Source organism: Vigna radiata, chromosome 7, assembly GCF_000741045.1.
Source record: "Vigna radiata var. radiata cultivar VC1973A chromosome 7, Vradiata_ver6, whole genome shotgun sequence".
NCBI lineage: Eukaryota > Viridiplantae > Streptophyta > Magnoliopsida > Fabales > Fabaceae > Vigna > Vigna radiata.
The window spans coordinates 16,575,543-16,596,567 of NC_028357.1; the positions used below are offsets into that span (position 1 = coordinate 16,575,543).

A 21,025-nucleotide genomic window follows, 5' to 3' on the forward strand; every position below is an offset into this window, starting at 1 on the left:
CCACAGGCCATGTATTGTGACTGTTGTTTTTGTTGTGATGTAGTAATTGATGGAACATAATCTTGTTTGTCAAGTTTCTGTCATGGTCCAATAGTCAAATGCTCTACTAGAACGATGAAACAAGAAAAACACAATGGAAACAAAAAGAAATTTTTTCAAATGAATATTTTATGGAGAATGGGGAGTATGAGAAGAATGAGTGAGTAATTGATGTCTGTTTATAGTTTTTTTTATGTTTTAAAAGCTACTACTTCAACAAAGTTGACAAATAAGCTTTATTAGGTTTTTTTAATACATTGATCACAGAAAATCAAATTTTTATCATATATATATATATATATATATATATATATAATATTAAAAAAGTCACTAATGAAAGACGGAGAAAAATATTGTTGATTGTGTTTTTTATTTTGATGCAAATTATAGTAAAATATTTTAGATAAAAATTTGATTTTATGTGATTAATGTATTACAAAATCTAATAAAGCTTATTTGCNAACTTTGTTGAAATAGCTTTTAAAANATAAATAAACTATAAATAGACATAAACTAGACACTCATTCTCCTCATACTACCCATTCTCCATAAAATATTCACTCATTCTCCATAAAATATTNATTCATAATGAAAAAATTTCTTTATGTTTTTATTGTGTTTTTCTTGTTTCATCGTTCTAGTAGAGCATTTGACTATTGGATCATGGCAGAAACTTGGCCAGCAGGATTATGTTCCATCAATTACTGCATCACAACAAAAACAACCTTCACAATACATGGTCTATGGCCGTCAAACATTTTCGGCTCACATCCACGTGATTGTAATTCATCTAATCCTTTAAATATTTCTGAGTAAAATTTTTCATTTAAATTTATGAATATAGTATAATTTTGATATGGTATTGGAAAGATTGCACTAATTGTTATTTCTTTTATTATTAGATAACAATAGAAAATCATATGAAAAGAGACTGACCAAATTATGTTGAAGATTAATTTGAGTTTTGGACTTATCAATGGAAAAATCATGGGATGTGTCATAATAGGAACTCTTTTGAGTTCTTCGAGCTTGCATCAGATATTTACAGAAGAAGTAATCTTATAACAATACTTCAAAATGGAGGTATCTCACCTAATCATATGATTACTAGGTATCTCACACTTCATATGATTAGGTGAGATACCTCCNTTTTGAAGTATTGCTATAAGATTACTTCTGTAAATATCTAATGCAAGTTCAAAGCAATNAAAGGAGTTCATATTAGAATACGTCCCAAGATTTTTCCATTGATAAGTCCAAAACTCAGAGTCATGTCTAAAATAATTTGGTTAGTCTCTTTTCAGTTNGGAGTTCATATTAGAATACGTCCCAAGATTTTTCCATTGATAAGTCCAAAACTCAGAGTCATGTCTAAAATAATTTGGTTAGTCTCTTTTCAGTTGATTTTTTATTGTTGTTAGCTAATAATAAAATAATTAAGAATTAGTGTAATCACTCCAACACCATATCAAAAATATACTATGAAAACTTTACTTAAAAATACTTAAAGGATTAGATGAATCACAATCACGTGGATGTGAGCCGAAAATGTTTGACGGTCACAGGCCATGTATTGTGAATGTTGATTTTGTTGTGATGCAGTAATTGATAGAACATAATCTTGTTTGTCAAGTTTCTGCCATGGTCCAATAGTCAAATGCTCTACTAGAATGATGAAACAAGAAAAACACAATGAAAACAAGAAGAAATTTTTTTCATTATAAAGGAATCTTTTGTGGAGAATGAGTGAATATTTTACGGAGAATGAGGAGTATAAGGAGAACGAGTGAGTTGTTGATGTCTATTTATAGTTTATTAATGTTGTAAAAACTAATTCAGTTTACAAATAAGCTTTATAGTTTTTGTAATACATTAATCATACCAAATAAAATTTTTATCTAAAATATTTTACTATATTTTGCATCAAAATAAAAAGACTATCAACAATATTTTTCTTCCTGTTTCATTAATGACTTTTTAAATATTTAAATTTTATATATATATATATATATATATATATATATATATATATATATATATATATATATATATATATATATATATATATATATATATATATATATATATATATATATATATAAATGGAGTTTGCTAATTTACGTAACGACTTTTTTAGTTTGCACATTTTAGTAGAGTGTATCATGTTTTAGGTTACAAAAAAGTCCGTGTTAAAAAAAACGAACTTTAAATCAAGGTTATTTTAATAATTTTAAAATTTAATTTAAAATAAAAAAAATAAAATTGATTTACTTATTGTATAATTGGTCCACGTGTATGGGTAATTATTACCTTTTATTTTATTTTTTATTTTGAAAAACAACTACCTTTTAAGAATATATTTTTATTTATTTGTTGAAGAAAGAAGAAAAAGTTTTCAGAACGACACGAATGGTCACACATGTGTTTAAACCCTTTTTTTTAATTATTTTTGTTATTTTTAATACTTATTAAAAAGTAAATAATATAAAATAAATAAATAAATAACTAAATAAAATGAAAGGTAGAAATAAAATAAACTAAAATTTAAATGATAAAATAAAAATAATAATAAAAAAAAACAAAATAATAAATAAAAGGTGTGGTGGTGCTTAGAAAAGAAGAGGAGCGTTCAAACTAACTTAATTCTTATAACAGGCTGGCCAAAGCCCAAGTGGAAAGGTGATATGAATATGAAACAGGGGATTGCAATCCAATTTTAGTTTTTATAACCAGATTGGGCCAAAGCCCAAGTGAAAAGGGGGTGTGCAAATAAGACGGAGGGTTGCAAGGTGGAAAAGGGTTTTTCTTTCTTAGACAGAATGGGCTTGAGCCCAGAGAGAAGGGGGGTGCAAGTGTGTGTAGAGGAAGACGGCAAAAATTCCTTGCCTATTTCGTTTCTTAAAACTCAGCCCAAAACGTAGGCCCAGAAGGATTGGAACCTGTCCAACTCAAGAAACCCTTTAGGGGTTCTCAAATCTTCCTCTCATTTTGCCTAACACGAATTGAAGAGACCTACAGTCTCTCCAGCGGACCTAGAGACCCCTGCTCTGCCGGCAACCACGAGTCACACCACCACCACCCGGCCAGCCACCGCGCCGCCCCCTCTACCTCGTCAACGGGCGTTTCCGGCGAAATCAAACGCCGCCGGAACCACAGTGTCAGGCCACGACGTTCTCTCCCCTTCTCCCTCTCGCACTGGCTTAAGGTTGGGGCTTTTTCACCCTTGAACGCCGCCTGCCACCGTTTCTCCGCCACCGCCGTCATGAGCCGCCGCCACAGAAACGCACCCAAGCCCTAAAACCGCGTCGTCTACCCTCATCGCAAGCACCACTTAGACCGCCACTCTCCAATCGCCTGCAGTCGTCCCCTGAAGCCACCACCGTCAACCTTCAAGCTGCCTCTATCAACGCATCACGCGCCACCACCAAAGTGATCCTACCTCTTGCGGGTTCGTCTTTTAGCATCACCACCGTGCCGCAATTGGTTTTGTTCGCTTAAGCCACCGATCGCGACAAAATCTCCTCCAATCATCTCGAGCAAACCGTTGTGAAGACGCTGCCAGCTCCACGTACCCGCGGAGAGTCATAATGATACCCTAATCGCGTCACCTCCACTAGTCAGTGCCGCCGTTTTGCCTTCTGATGGCCTTGGACGATTTGCAGGTTTGGATGATGGTGTAATGCATGAGTTGGGGAATGAAGATGACACATTGGTTGGTATGCAGGGGTTTACGAAGAAGAATGGAGATGAATTTGTGGATTAGTGATGAACGAAAATGGCTCTTTGTGCTTCTTTATGGATTGAATGAAAATGGAGCTTGGTATTGAGTGGTTGAAGGTATGGTGGACGGTGCAGGGGCGCGTCTTCATTTTGGTTCAATGCAGGTAGGGTACAAGCTTGTGTATGAGGCTGGAAATTGATTTTTGTTCTTTGGTAATTGGTTTTATTTTTGTGGCTTTGCGCAGTGCAGGGTGAGGGCGATCCAGACTATATAATCTACACGCTCTGTTTTGTCCATTAACAGAGCACGGATAGTGGGGATAGTGATGAAGAACGGGAAAATATTCAACAACAGTCATAGCAGCAATGCAACAATAATATGTTCAACTAAAACATGAAGTGCAAGGAGGCATTACTTACCTCTTGAAGATTCGATTGCTAATGTCAACCTTGCGGCTCCAATGGATCTCTTCCTTTTCTCTGGCTGGCTAGCATCTTCCTTCCCCTTTCCGGCCCCAACATGTTTGAAGAGAGCTGTTCCGTCCTCTCCTTCAGTGAGAGTTAATCTTCTCGCTAAAAAATGAATCCGCCTAGTCAACCCGTGCCTTTTCTTTTGCTTTATTGCACCTCATAACAAAATCATGCCCAAACCGCCTCTGCTACGCCTCGTCCTTGCCTGCCAACTCCCAAACGCTTTTTTCGTTTTGTTTGTTTTTTTTTTTTTTCTTATAAAAGACGAAACACTTCATACCTTTTCTTTCCTTTTTTTTTTTTTTTACTTAACTATACATATTAATCATATTTAACTATATATTAATTATGTTAAAATATAACTAAGAATAAAAGCAGAATCAAAAACTAAAAATGAAAATTAAAATAAAAAGAAAAGTCAACACGCAAAATTACTATTAAACAACATGTATTGAGAATGAAAATGCAAATAAAAATAGATCAAATCTAAAGTAGAGTAGAAGCCAACAGACACAAAATTACAATCAATCAACATGCAAATGCGAATGAAAATGCAACATTCTCACAAACATACCATCCTTAGTCATCCAATACCATTGACCAAAAGTGTTTTATTTTTTTTTGTGAGGACCAATCTGATAACAAGTTCATCATGTAAATTGTTCATCTCCGGGAGCCTTTCAAATCGAATTTTACTTAAAACCTATTAAGGTATACATTGATTAAAAATAATTTCAAAAAAGAAATGTACAAATATAAAATCAAATTTTAAAAAACAACCTACATTAGATACATCTTGTTCATGTCTCTTTTTAAAACTAATGTCTCATCATTCACCATTACCATTGTTTTGCAATAATCAGAATTTAGTTTGAAACAAAATTACTAATAACCTTCTTTTATATTAATTAAACATTCGCTAAATATAACCACTTAATATGATATCATCTTTAATATTTACTTCTAATTATTTAATTTTAAAATAATTATTTAATTTTTAATTATTTAATTTTAAAATAATTATTTAACTTTTAACTTTAATAAATTAATTTTTAAAATTGATTTAATTCTTATTATCTTCCATTTTAGTATTGTTTAATTTTTGTTGAATTATTTAAACATGAAATATTTTCTTTTACATTAAATTAGTAATTAAATCATTATTTTTTAGAGAAAAAATCAGAATTTTAATTTCATTATTATAAATGATATTATTAAAAATATATTTTAAGTATAGTAATAAAAATAAAACAAAAATTTATTGTGCGTTTCATGTTAGATAATTATACTAATTAAAATATTTTGAAATTCTATTAATTAAATTTTTTTGAAGTATTTTATAATTTATCTTAATGTATTAATATATTTTAATAATATTTTAGTCAATATAATACTTCACTTAAGATAGTGAAGTATGAAAAAAAATATCAAAAGATATTAAAATTTTATTAAAAATATTGTTTACATTTAAATACTTTACTCCCACTTTCTTTCATTCTCTTTCTTTGTCTCATTCTATATTAAATAGATTAATAGTGTAGCATAATTTTAAAAGGAGATGAGTAGATGTTAATCGTTTTATATGTTTGTAAGCAAAATAATAAAAAAAAAATTACAATACATCTTATTTTTAATACTTTTAAACACTAATATGGAAGCATTACAAAATAGTTAACAACGTTTAAATATTTTTATTATAGTTATCTAAAATATAATTATAAGAATATGTTTACCTAAACTACAAGTTTTTCAAAAGAAACTAATAACAAAAACTAAAACATATGCACGTCAAGACTCACTTCACTTTGCACCTGCTCCATAGAAACTTTACCTTTTGCTCACACCAATCAAGTGATCATTTTAAAAGATAAACAAGCAACATATAAACAAAACAAAAGGATAAGCCAACTTATCAAAAAATTGATCATACAAACAAATCAGTTAGAATATAACAATTTCACCCTCACATCAAACGAAACCTAAACACATAAATAAACTTTAGACTTGACCATCCGGATACATGTATTAATATCAGACTATGGCAGGTCATGGTGAAACAGCTTGCCCACCCAAACTATCGCATAAGATTAATCCGTCTACAACCTATGCTCAAAAGGAAACAAACCATAGACTATGACCTCCTACTACTTTTCACCACATAACTCATGATTATTTACTTGAAATTGGATAGTTATTGAAGTGTTAGGATAACTCCTAAAACTGAGTTCTTTTATCAACACATACATTACTTCATATCATACTTTAATTATATAATTAAGAAAGTTTGCAACCCAAAATAAATCATTACATTCCAGTTAGCAAGTATGCAAAACATTTGAAGAGTTCATGTCTAACAAGACATTTTCTCTATTTTTATGTTAAATAACAATTATTAATAATACCCAATATTTATTATATTTTCGCAACATTGCATAACATATCTTTTTTTTCTAACAATCACTTTTTTTCAATGAACAAAACACATGTCTCATGCTTATACTCATTCTTTATACCAATTAGAGGCATTTAGGGTCATTTCATACGACATAAAATTTGTTCATAACATTTGCATAATTTCATATCAGTAGGTTGCATAAATTCTCCATTCCTCACTCTAGTATTATTACTTGTTACTATCAATTTCTAAGTTTTCATTGTGATTTTATGTTCTATGCATAACATACTTGAACCATTTTATCTATATCACATAAAGCTTGAATTCAATACTTGTTATATTGCCACTGTGAGTTGGTTTTCAAAGTTGTTAAAATCAATTTTCAATTCTGCAAGTGTTCATTGAAAATGTATACAATAAATCATTCATGATGTTTATTTTAAATTCAATTAAACACTCCATATAGCACTATATATACATTAAATTACGTCCAACTTTTGACTGAAAGTGCTTCCACGTTTTGTTGTCAACACTAGACTCTAATAAGTGATTTTCAGCCCTGCACATAGTTTACTTTTTTAACTTGTGTATTGTATGGCCGCCTGGTCATTCATGGACCGAGTGGTCAACATAGCTTCCAATCTAACAAAACGATTGGCAAACCAATCGGTTGAACCACAACAAGATCAGCAGATAAGAATAATTATGTTAACCACTAAGTTAGGTCATTAGTGTATGAGCCATAATTTTGCACTAATTAAAAGTCCATTCCAAAAGTCTATAAATATAGGTTTGATATTCAGGTAGTTGGTTATTTTTTCTACACATTTGTTTTAAGGTATTCAGACAAACATTAACTTTAGCATCAGAGTACTTTCTGAAGGTAGGACCTGATCGGACTAAACGACGAAAAAGACTTGAAGATTATACCATGACCTAAGCTTGGAGTTTGCATACTATTTGTAGAAGAAGGATTAACGTCGACCCCATAAATCAAAACGATTTGTATTCTTCATTTATAAATATCATTTTACAGTTGTTCTCATCCCTATATAGGCATTGGCATTTTAGGAATTAAAATATGTTATTTAATGAGAATAGGTACAATAAATTTTGCATTTCTTTTCTATAATCACTAGTAAAAAATCGCATTTTTAACTCGCACATTACGCTTCGGTTTTTCTCGAATCGAATCGTATCAAAATGCGGTGGTAGTCTTGTAATTTCTAAAACACTATATGCCTCAGTTGTTAAGCAACCGATGTCTAAAGAGAATACTGACTTGGTTGTCAGGGTGAATCAAGGCATAAACCTCACAGGGCAGAGATACTACCTCGGTTGGCAGGATGGATCGAGGCATATAAGCCTTTCTAATAAGGTAGCCTCTGGGTAGAGAAAGAGGAAACTTTTCCCCAAACGCCTCTTCTTTCCTCTGTACGCGAGTCTCCGAAGTTCTCTCGCACTGCACCCGCACCAGCCATAACTTCGTTGTCCTCAGCTTCACAGATCCACCATCACAGAACCTTCATCGTAAGTCAGATCCACCATTTTACCTTTCCTTCATTCTCACCGATTGAAATAAGGTTCTAGCCATTTTCACCAGTTAAATCTTTGTTTCCAGTCTTTTCCATCGTTTAATCGGACCATTTCCCCGATTAAACCACCATACAACCCTGATCTCTAACCCTCACCGAACAATCCTTCGGATCTAGGGTTTGCTTGTTCCTTTTCTTCTTCAACACCGAAACCTAGAGTTTGTAGATCTTTGTGCGTCTTCCGCTACCTCATCTTCTCCTACTATGCGTTCAACTCTAGTTCTCGGATTCTTATGGCGGTGAGAGCGTAATGACGGTGCGATAAGGGCGTAGCTAGTGGAGCAGCAATGGCATTGCCTACTCTAAGCTCTGGCCCCTTGATGGGTGTCGCCGCCCAATCAAATTTAATGTGCATTTTAAAGTGCAGTATAGTTAGGGAATGACCCCTAGGTCGTCTCCCAAGGACCAATTTTGCGGTTCAGAATCAGGTCTAACACGAAGTGGGGGGGGTTTAACGGTGTTTGAGACGAGAATTAAAATCAATTAAAATGCACAGAAATTAAACACAACCGAATAAAATAGAAAATATTAAAGTAAAATAAAGTGTTAAAACTAACACTACAAAAGTCAACTATCTAACACGGTTAAAATTATTAAAAGGCAATACTAAACTAAAAAGATTAAAAACAATTAAACAAGTAATGTAAAACATTCTTAAGGCAAAGAAAAATAAAATAAATAAATAAAATATAAAGTTGCTTCTACCAGATTCACGTGACCCTGCATCTACCAAAAGGAAATTGAAATTGAAATTGCAATTGCTTTAAAAAAATTACTCTTTGACCGTGACACCATGTGCATAAAACCAAATTAATGGGACAACATTGAACCGAGAATGGTAAAAAAAAAAAGCAACGCGTAACAGTGAGCTGAAAAGTGATGAATAAGTTGCTTCATTATAAACTAATAAATGAAGGAACATGGAATAAAAATTTCTATGCTTAAATTAAGAAATGGAATGCATCTTAAAAGCACTGTGAAATTATTCCCATCTCCCATGTGTCTCGTTCCAAAACATTGCCACCTCCAATTCCTTAAAATTGAAAACCGTACATTCAGAAAAAAAAAGAAAAAAGAAGCAAAGTTAAATCATCATGCATCCTTGAATCAGCGCCTCCTCTCTTCACAAAAAAAAAAAAAGAAAAAAAAACTCAATGCTAAATAAAGACCCTAACCATCTGCACCAACTTAAATAAAAATGCATGTTTTTTACTAGAAAATAAATCTCAATGCCGTGACTTTCTCTTCCATCAATAATATAGAATTGCTTTCATTTTAAAAAAAATAATTGAAACCACCGTGGAAGCTTTGCCCAGCCAACGTGTTGAATAAATGAAGTTAGAATCATTGAATCACAAGCAAGGAAAATTAAAATTAATCTGGAGCTCTCCTTGAATAGAAAAGTTCAAAACGTTGCTTCATCCTAGCACTAAAAGATTAAAAAAAAAACTAACTCTCCAATGTGTCCGCTGAAAGCTCCTTCTTATCTCCAATTGCCGAGAGCTCCCAGTCTCCAGCCAAATTCCCCTCTTTTTTCTTTTAAAACCCCAGTGACGGCTGCACCATTCAACCTAGGATCATGTGTCCTAAAATGAGGTGGGGTCCACCCTAAAAGTAAACCCTAGGTGGTGTCATGTGTCCTAAAAAATTGGGCCTTTAAATTTTTCCAAAAATTGCCCCAAGATGCAAAGAGTTTGTCTAAAAAGTTCAAACAATTAAAATTACAATACAACTAAAATTTAAAATGTCTAATTTGAGAGTCTTGAATTTATTTGGTGTTCTCCAAATGTCCCAAATTGTGTTTCCAAAATTTTCCCTGAAAATAATAATGCAAATAATTAGCTCAGAAAATTCAAATTAATTAAAATTAGAATTTCCGATCAAATTAAGCATAATTAGGAAAAACGGGAAAATACCGGACAATTAAGCACAATTCCCTGATTAATTCTAGCACAATAAACTAAGTGAAATCACTAAAATATCGACTTATCACCCCTCCTCCCCCCCCACACCCGAGCGCGGATTCCACCTCACCTGCGAGTGCGTCGCCTCTAGAGTGAGTCGTTGGGAGTTGTCGCAACCGGAAATCGCGACGGGACGACGATCGAAAAAAAGAAACTGGGTTTGAAAAAGAGTTTGGAGTCGCCACCATAGTTTATTTTGGAAAACTATGGAAAAACCATAAAATGATAAGGCAAGGTCCACAAAAACTAGATTCTGGGTTCGGGAGTCTATTACGCGTAGGGAAGGTATTAGCACCCTACAATGCCTGCCCTAAGGCAGTACCTTTAATTAAATACGCGAATGTGATGTAGTTTACAAAATATCTAATTTCCCCTAAAAGGGAAAACTCTAAAGAGACAAAATATATTTTTTTTATTTTTGTGTCCGACAAGGATTGACCTTGCTCCTACGTATTCTCAAAATGAGAAATCAGGGTTACGTAGTTCTTTGTGAAAGATTGTTTGTTTGAAGAGGTTTTTAGTTTTTGAAGATTATATATTTTTTGGTATTTTTTATATAAAACAGGGGAAAGGTTTTCAGCACAAGGCCTACGCAAACGGTCGCACGTGTACTTTAAACTTTTAAAACATATTTTTATTATTTTTGCAAAAGAAGGGAAAAAGGCTTTTAGCACAAGGCCTACGCGAACGGTCGCACGTGTGCTTTAACCTTTTCAAAGATATTTGTATTATTTTTGTAAAAAGAAGGGAAAAATACTTTTAGCACAAGGCCTACGTCAACGGTCGCACGTGTACTTTAACCTTATAAAACATATTTTTATTATTTTTGCAAAATTTCTCTCTAATTTCATAACATGATCATATCAAAAGATAGAGAGACAAGATAAATTTGTTGGAAAAAATATGGAAGAAAGCATCACCATATTTATTATTGCATTCCTTAAAATCATACATTGCCCCTACAACTCCTTAAAATCATAAAATAACCCCTACAACAAAATCAAGTGTTTTACAACAAAATCAAGTGTTTCACAAAGAAAATATCCCTCAACAAGAGAGGATTTCTACATAAACAAATTGTGACACCTAACATCACTAGAGTTGTATCAAACCTAAATGCTAATGTAGCTCTTCTTCTAATGTAGTATATGGATGTCAATCTTGTTTCCTGATACAGTATATGGACGTCAATCTTGTTCCCTAACACAAGAAACAAAACATTTGTCAATTATTTGTCTGAAAGCAAGGCATCAAGCTCCTTTTTTTTTATCATGTAAACATCTCTTTGTCTCAAATCTTAAAAACTCAAGTCTCAAAGAAGTCCTATGATTACAACAAAATCAATAATAAAATTAAGAAACAGTAATAAAAATCCAACTCAAGATAATAAAACCGTTGTCCCCAACGAAAGTGAGTTACATACTCACACGTTGAGAGATTTAACTCGTCCCCCTCGTTAGAAACATCGAATTCCATCTTGGCAACTGGATCCTCTTCAATACTTTTAAAAGGAGTCGCTTTATTCTTTGTATGAACACTGGTGTTGCCAACCGAGTTCAAGCTTCGCTTGGTTGATCACTAGATGGGTGAAGACGTTGAAAATGACACCGATGAAGATGACACATCATCCACATACCTCTTGTCACCCCATCAGAAGACTCCTCAAACGAAGAAAGATAAACATAGACATTATTACCTTTAACTTAAAAGCATTTAGCTCAGTGAAGAGCAGATTGTGAAAAAGATAAAAATGACGGATTAGGATCACCCTTATTTATAGTGGCATAAGCCTCACCTGTTCTTCATCCTTGGCCGACATATCTACTCGCATCCAACGATCCATAAAGGTCCAACGTTTCGCATTCCAGCAAGCACAAATTTCAAAATGTTACGCTTTCTCACAATTGTCATAATTTGGAATGAAATAGGGTTAGTAGCACATTCATTGTTATTTGTCTAAATTGATCTAACTTTGACATTGAAATATCTTCTATAGATACTATTCGAACGATTTGGACACACAAAAGATCTCTCACCAAGTAGAACTTAGACCAAAGATAACATATAGAAGATTAGACAATTGATATTGAACCATACTCAAAACAAAATATAATAAAATAGTTTTAAAATGTATAACTAAAAAATAAATTTAAAATAAAAAATAAAAAATATATTTTAAATTGTAATTTAAAATAATTTTAAAATATAAATTTTATATTTTGGATTATATAATTTAAAATTTAAATTATGTATTCCGGTGGAAAGACATGGAGAAAATGCGTGGGGTTGGAATGAGATAAAGAAAAAAAAAAAAGATTAAAAAAAAGATGAAATATACGGAATGCAGAAAAAATGCCTAATTACTCCGTATAAAGTTGCAAGATAGGAATATCTATGATGAACATGAGTGTCCAAAACCTAAAGAAAACAAAATTAGAATTAAAAGGAGAAAACTAAAATGGAAGAATGTTTCTCAGTGCATCCACAATTTCTCTTTTCACCTTTCACGTATTTTGGAATTTTTTTTTAACATATAAAATACATTTCAAAATACTTATTCTGAAATAGATAAAACATTGAGTAAGAAAATTATGAAGTAAAGTTAGTTGAATCCAAAATGAAATATAATTATAACTACCAACTCTATGCTCCAAAAGTCAAAAGATCCAAAATCCTTACTAGACACGAGAGAACATATGAGAAGGATCAAACCAAAATAAGATTTAAACTCAATCCAATATAGGAAAAATCTTGTATTCTTTTGTCCTTGTCACTTTTTACATAACACGTAATGTGTTTTAATCGTATAAAAAATTTCAAACAATTTTCTCTCTTATTTGTAGATTGTGTTTCAATACATCTAATAATATTAAATTGAGAAAATGAGGTCAATGACAATTTTAATGTACAATTTTTTCTTAATTTTTTTAAATAACTTTTAAAGATAATACATGATAAAAAATTTTAAACTTCAAAATGAAAAATATTTTTCTGTAATACGAAATTAAATTTACAACTTATAACACCAAGCTCTACTATGTCAATCGTAACACTTTGAACTTTACCTTCCATAATCCATGGTTACAAACTACAATTTCCACCAAATATCTTCTAAGAACATTCATCCTATCAACATTAATCAAGTTCACGATTTGCTCCATAGGGCTAATCCACTCTTTTTTAAAAGGTTCATGAATTCTGATTAAGTCCTATAAAAACTCTACAAGAAACACAAAAAAGAAATGGGGTGAGCATGTTTACAATTATATCTTTATATTTGCATTGTGTTGTTTACTTATAGATCATTGATTTCTTCAGCAACATTGTTAAAGAAAGAAGAATTTAGATTTTCTATTGAATTTTTTTTACTGTTTCTCTGCTGTACTTTCAAAATACACTAATGAAATACTGTTTTAGAGTATCAACATTAATGTATGATTAATGTTCAGCCGAGGACAGTATAAAAAAAAGTCAATAAAAAATTTAGATTTTGAGAAGTTGAAGAAGTTGAAGGTGTAGTTGAGTCTCCTCTACTACACACTTTGACCTAAAAAAATGATGTGATGTAGAATTAGTCTGATTTGTGGTCTGAATCTGCTGTGGCTTGGACTTGAGCTGCATACTGTAAGTTCCATAAGACATCCTCAAAAGAGGGACGAAATGAAGATTCTGGAGAAATGCATTTGGTTGTTATTGATATTGCAATTGATAAAGACTCTTGAGAGCAAGTGGTCAACACTATAGGATCCACAATCTTTCTTCTACCATCTTGACTCCCAAACGATGCCTGTCATTCACACCAATTATCACATAAGATCTTGCATTAAAAATATTAATCTTTGTATAATAATGAGTAAAAGGTTTAAATATCAATTTACACCAATCAAGATAAATTTTTTGTTTCAGATTTCTTTTTAGTTTATTTTTATTTATTTCGATTGGAAGTCCAACATCAACTAAAAATAAGGTTATTTTATAATATATAAGTGGGGTGCAAACCTCGTTTTACAAACCAGATTTGTGAAAGTTAAGTTTAAAATCCATTTCTAATTTGGTATCAAAGCTTGGTTTTACAGGTATACTGGTATAATATGTTAACCAAAAAAAAATCAGTACCTAAATATGATTACATTCATTGAAGTAGTAGTTATATTCATCAAGAAGGAAAAGGCAAATGTTTAAAAAAGCACTAACCTTTTCATTTAGGAAAAATGTTTCACCTCTGTCGCATGCTATGGGTCCAACAAGTGATTCGAACAGGATGAATCCAAAATTATAAACATCATCATCTGCTTTTGTCCTTAGGCTACAATAGAAAAAAGAAGAACAATTTCTTTGTAATTCCATCTTTCATACCAAAAATACATTTATGCATAACAAAGGACATCAAACTTTGGGTATTCCATCTTTCATACCCTTCACAATCCAAGGGCAAGAAAATATCAAAAGTGATTACTACACAAAAAATTAGGAGAAGTAGTTGCATTGAGAAGTGAAGTGGCTTCAAGGAACCAAACAGAATATCCTATTATGTAAAGAAATCATGTTTTGAGTGAAAACTAATCATGGTTTTCATGATAATATGGAAATATTTTTTTCTTGTGATGGCAAATGGTAGATGAACTTTGGATGTCAGCTCAGATGTCAAAATTTTCAGTGATGTCAAACATAATTTTATTTGAACTACTAATATGTTTTGGTGTTTTTGTTAACTAAACTGAGTTTTGGTATCATACCATGGCTTTGATTTCTCGCCCTTTGCCTGTACAACACAAAAGAGGCAACAAGTGAATTGAGGATCAATCATAATTATGTCAAACAATGGTAAAAATGCAACATTGGATTGCCAGGAACATACCTCAAACTTTTCAATTTCTTCTATGATGATGGACATACCATAGTCACTTAGTTTCGGAAAACGGTATTCATCAAGCAAGACATTTTTTGTCTTCAGTAGGTTACTAAAGCAGCCAGGTATAACACCAGTATGTAAGAAATGCACTGCCTTTGCAACTCCAATCAAAATTGCCAATCTATCAGACCACTTAAGTGCCTTCCCTACAGAAAATTCTGCATGTTTGAATGAAGGAAGATCAGTGGATTGAAGCCTTCAAGCAGAAAGATGAGATGTCAAATACAACTTTTTCAAGTTATAGTATACTGATTACAGTAAGAAAAAGGAAAAGGTTATGAAGGATTGAGAAGATACAATCATCACATAAGAGATAGTCTCAATAGAATATTGGTCAGTAGTAGTACTACAGATATTCATGAAGCCATACAGATAAGGAGAGAAATAATTGGTGAAACTTGACTCTACAATATGCATGCTATCATTTTTCCATACTAACCTGAGAGATGGGCATGATAATTCCCATTTGGCACATACTCATACACAAGATGAAGTTTATGGGAATTGAAATCATCTTGTCCTCCACCATCAATACAATGACCCAAAAGGCTAACCAAATTTGGATGATGAAGTTTTGAGAGTAAATCCAATTTAGCTCTGAGAGTTTGAATTGAGCATTTCTTTGACAGAGCCAAAGACCGTATTGCCACATAGGATCCATTCTCCAGTTTACCTTTGTACATCTGTAATATGGCAGAAGACTTAAAGATGCATTACAGTGAGCACACAAAATAAGTATCACAAAGTGTTTTTATTTTTACACATACATTTTAAATCACTTGACCTCTTAACATGGTGTAAAGGCCAAAGAACATGCAAATAGTGTAATCTTAACTAGGATTTCAGAAATTGCAACCTTCCTGAAAACTTGGTAGAACTGTAGAACACACCTCAGGTGTATATATCCTCCCTTAAAACCAAAACAATAAGCCATACAATATTTCAGTAACACTTTAAGTGGTTGAAGTGTACCTTCCCCATGGAGCCTTGACCAATATATGTCGACAAATCAAAGTTTTTTGTGGCTTCCTTCAACTCCTCTATTGAAAATTGCCGACAGGTTGGAATAGTTTGTGTCCCTAGCTTCACTGTTTGAGAAATAAATCCTGAAAACAACAATAATCATGACATTACTATGTTGGAAAACAGCATTCCAATTTAAAATTAAGAGTCAACAACACATCACTAGGGCCAAAGAAACCTATATACTTACTGGCATTTGCAAGGATCTCTGACGGAACTGCTATTGAGGAGTTATGTTGCCCAGTTGTCTTTCTGGAATGGTACTTTCTCCATAAGAAGACGCTAGAAACCAAAAGCACAAGAACAAGTACAACAATGATGGCCATTACTACAGCTACTTCCCATGTCTTGAAGCTTTTCCATCCAGAGGTGGATTCTTTGCAATAAGACCCTCTGTGCTGGTTCTGAGAGTCAACAGATAGACAGTTTCCAGCATATCTAACAACTCTACTGTCAGATGTATTCGCCAAGCAAGAAGGAAGTCCACCACTTAACTTGTTACGAGAAATATCCACAAACCCAAGTTTGCTACCACAGTTAAGTTTGTCTGGGAAGGTCCCACTTAGCACATTGCTTGCCAGATTCAAATAACTTATTTCTGGCAGAGAAAACAAGGCAGATGGGGGTGTCTTACTGAGAAAATTTGAAGAAAGATCAAGATGTTGAAGCTGATCCAGTTCTTGAAACTGCTTAGGTATCTCTCCTGAAAATGAGTTATTGCTAAGCAGCACAGTGACCACAGATTTTGGCAACAATGGTAGTTCAGATTCTAAATGGTTTTCTCTCAAATCCAGAACATGTAGGCCAGTGAGAGAACTGAGACCAGGCAGGTCACCAGACAACTCATTGTGGGACAAGGAAATAACTTCAAGTGTCTTGATTTTTCCCAGTGAGGAGGGGAATGAACCCTTTAAGCCATTGCTCTTCATACTCAAGATATTCAGATTGGACAGAGAATCAAAGGAATCGGGCATAGTGGTGTTAAAATAATTGTCATCAAGGGTCAGTGTGTGAAGCGTTACCATTGTGGATATTTTTGGTGGAATGGCTCCAAATAAGAAATTGGAACTCAAGTCCAAAACTTGAAGCAAAGTGAAACTGTGAATCTTATCAGGAAGTGGCCCCCAAATCCCCAAGGACACCAAGCTAAGAACCCTTAAGGTGGTCAACTCTGTCAAAGTGATGAAAAAGGAATCAATGGAGAAATTCATGGATAGAGTGTGATTAGGAACTGCATATCCATTGAACCGTGGTGGCTTCAAAGATTTCTCACCCGTAATTTTAAGCTCAGTTACCTCATCATCTTCACATTTAATGCTCAGGTTTGCAGACGGAGAGAGCGTACAAAGGTCCCCCTGGTAATATTCCCATATCTGTAAAGAAGAGGGATACTCTAGATGAACTCTTAGCTGCAATAATGCTTGTGTCTGAGCAACTTGTAACCCATAAGTGTTTGGGATGAAAAAGAACCATGAAAGAACAACAAGATAAAGGTAGCAAAACTGTCTCATTGTACCACCTTGGAACATAACGCATCAGATTTGATGAATGCCCAAAGACCCAAAACAGATCCTTCAAACCTCAAAGAAGTCAAAAGTAGACCACCCTGAAGAAATTTCTGTTGAACAACGAAGATTCTAAATTGCACTTGCTGTTACAGTTTCGCCACACAGTTCTTGAAATTAAAAGAAATCACAGACAAACACAGCCCATGCGACCACAGTTGCAATGCCAGAGACCCTAAAAACCATAACGTTCTCGCAGAAATTTGAAGATATCATAGACAAACTCAACCGAGACAGTGACAATTACAGCCCCAGATACTCCAACCGAAATCACATTCACACACTCTTTTTGTCAAAACCTGTCAACGGTTTCAGCCTCAACAACTCTTACTTTGAAGAGAACCAACAAAGAAAAAGAGGAAATTTAGACATTGTTCACGGATTTGTGTTGGTAAAAACTTTAACTTTAAACCATGGAGCACCTGCACCTGCACCTGTCGGAAGAAACAAAGAAGAACTCATTTATTGATAGGTGGTTGAATGCAGAAGGTAACAGAGCAGAACAGGGGAAACAGGATCTTGGTAAGTGTAACAATGGAAGAGCACAAATTGCGGCTTCAATGAATAGTGAACGTATGTTGAAATGGGAAAAGTGAGGTAGTTGAAAATGTGATACTCTGGTGACTGAGAAAGGCATTTATTTTGATGTTTGAAGTGGCGTTGCTGCCATTAATGGGGTCGGTAACTATTGGAGAGAAGGTGAAGGACAGAGGAGATAGCAGAGCAGGGTCATAGCTTCAAAAAGATAATGCAGTACCGAATCTCTATCCACTAATAATATATATATATATATATATATTCTCTCTCCTAATTTTCAATTCATGTTATGACATTATTTAATTACTTTTATAACATATTTTCATTAATTCATGACAGATTAATACTTTCTATTCTTATTTTAAAATTTTTAGTTATTATATTTAAAATTGAAGTACTTAGGTAAGACTTTGAAATCATTAAATACGAATATTTCCATATTACATCAAGCGAGATAAACTTTCTTCATTTTAAATATTTACTATGTCTTTGATAAAAACATATCAATTTATAGCAGATGTTTCAGAAGAGAAACAATTAATGCACTTCTTATCTATAAAGCTCTCTCGTGAAATCTCAATAGTTTGCATGCAATTTAATTTTTATATAATTTTGTGTGTTAAATATTGGGCGAGTAAGGTATATTTATATAAATTACAATAATAATTAATATAAATTTTTTATAATATTTTCATTTTTTAATAAATATAATTTATTTAAAGAAAAATTATAAGAATTATTGAAAGCCGGAAACAGTGATTAGTTAGTTAATTTGGGGTGGAGGAAATATTCATTTTACGTACAGAAATATTTATTTAGAAATAAATGTCTAAAAAAAATTAATAACTCAAAAGTTATGTTTCCTTATAATTTTTTGTTTTGTAATTTTTAAAATTTAAGTAGTTTAGAAAGTAAAAAGAAGAAGGAATGATGAGAATAAGACAGAAAAATATGCAAACAATAATAATTTAAAATAGAATATGAAAATAGTCTACACCCTATTTGGTACTAACAAGATATGGTGAAAGAGACAGGAATAAGAGGAAAGAACTACTGTTAATGGATATTTTAGCGGTTTTATGTGCCAAATAGATTACAAAATCTTGAAAGATTTGCGAGTTTTAGATTTCAAACTTTCTTCTCTTAATCAAGTGGGAAAAAATATATAAATATGCAATATGGATCATGACTTCATATGTTACTCTTTATGTGTTTCCTTATTTTTTTAGTTTCGCAAGTAATAATAACAATAATAAATATATTACTTTTGTAAAATTATAATATTAAAATAGTCTTGATTTTCTCACATATTAAATTGAATAAAAATAAAAATAACTCGCTTAAAAACTTATTAGAAAAAATTAATATTTAAATGGAAGGTTAAAACATCAATCATTTTAAAACTTTTTTAAATGACCAAAAGTGCAGTCCTTTTCTAAATAATAATTGAAGTATGAGTTTTCTTAAATATATTAATAAAAATTATTTGTTCAGTCATATGGGTGAGGTATCCTTCTCTTAGTGCTACTAACATATTTTATAATGGTTAGAAGTTAAGACAAGTTTTTATATAATTGTTTAAATCTATATGAATTTGAATATCTTAGTTTTAGTTGAACCTTTATAATTGAATTTGTGAATATAATTACAACTCAAAATTAGAGTAGGGTGTGAAACGGGTTATAAAGCTTATATATAGGCTAAATGACCTTTAATGAAAGAAAAAATTCATTCATCTTCTCTCTTTTGAGTTCAATACACAAAATTAAAAAAAAAAAAATCTGAACTTTTGGATAAATTTAACTATCTAAGTTTGTTCTTCATGTTGGATTTGCATTTTGAGAAATTAATTTGCAGTTTTAATTTTATAAATCCTTATGAGTTTATTTTATCTTGATTTGATAATTGAATACAAATTATGTTGAATAATTTTTATATTTTATTTATATTTCTAGTTTAATGACATCTGTTGAATTGAATTAAGTTTGAATAGATTAATTATTTAAACTTAATATAAATCTTTAGATAAATATGAAAAGAGGAATTGCATTAATATTGTGAGTTGACCTTTTAAAAATTCTATCAAGATCCAATACAAATTCAATAAAATAATGGGATCTTAAATTTAAATCAATTTTAACTAGATCAATTTAAATATGATTTTTCCAATCTAGTTTAAATTAGATTAAATTCATTTTGAATCATTTTTCTTAATTAAATTTAAATTTAGATTTGAATTGATATTCAATGGGTTAAGCTCAACAAAAAATAGTTCAAAGTAGCTTGACTTGATTAGACTTAGCTTGAGTTGACCATTATCTGATTTAGTCTTATTTGAGCTTAGTCTAGTCTAACCTGACCACGCTAGACCTGAGTTGGCATGATCATTTCCATCCCAGGTTGGACTAGGCATGCCTTAGTCCAACACGAGCTTCTGCTATCTTGATCCAAATTGACTTAAATTTGACTTGACTCAACCTAACTAGAGTTTGGCTTAACCTAGTTTGGTTTTAATGTGGCTCAATCTTATTTGTCTTAAGCTCAGGCTGGCCTAAACTTATGTGACTTTGGCCCAACCCCATTTTATTGAATTTTTTTATCACATTATTTGATAAATCTTACTATTCTACATGCTTAAGCAAAGATATTTGAAGATTTCGTCAAGACACTTTAAGAATTACTATGATCGGTAAAGACATAGAATGTTCTTGTAGGACTTGTAAAGAGTATAATGATTGTTGTTTGTATCTTTATTTGATCCAACATTGCATATAGAAAGCTTTTCCAAATCCCAAAGAACTATT

The 21,025-nt window shown here is 32.1% G+C and overlaps 2 protein-coding genes across 3 annotated transcripts in view; both read right to left on the reverse strand.

Moving 5' to 3' along the window:
- LOC106765695 overlaps positions 1-4,526 on the reverse strand; it is a 20,338-nt gene extending 15,812 nt beyond the window's left edge. Inside the window, exon 1 of the mRNA XM_022783191.1 lies at positions 4,180-4,526. The gene's annotated coding sequence lies outside the window, so the exon portion shown is untranslated. The remainder of the gene's footprint in view (positions 1-4,179) is intronic.
- Positions 4,527-13,217: 8,691 nt separating this feature from the next.
- LOC106769276 (probable inactive leucine-rich repeat receptor-like protein kinase At3g03770) lies at positions 13,218-18,430 on the reverse strand. Of its 2 annotated transcripts, XM_014654827.2 has the most exons (7): positions 16,310-18,430; positions 16,069-16,202; positions 15,536-15,779; positions 15,043-15,254; positions 14,921-14,946; positions 14,379-14,490; positions 13,218-13,971 (listed from the first exon to the last, which is right to left on the reverse strand). In XM_014654827.2, the coding sequence occupies exons 1-7, from the start codon at positions 17,646-17,648 to the stop codon at positions 13,756-13,758; spliced, it is 2,283 nt and encodes a 760-aa protein (XP_014510313.1). In that variant the 5' UTR covers positions 17,649-18,430; the 3' UTR covers positions 13,218-13,755. The 2 variants fall into 2 exon arrangements, with proteins under 2 accessions (XP_014510313.1, XP_014510312.1); XM_014654826.2 differs by having other exon boundaries at positions 14,921-15,254.
- Between the last annotated feature and the right edge of the window lie 2,595 nt (positions 18,431-21,025).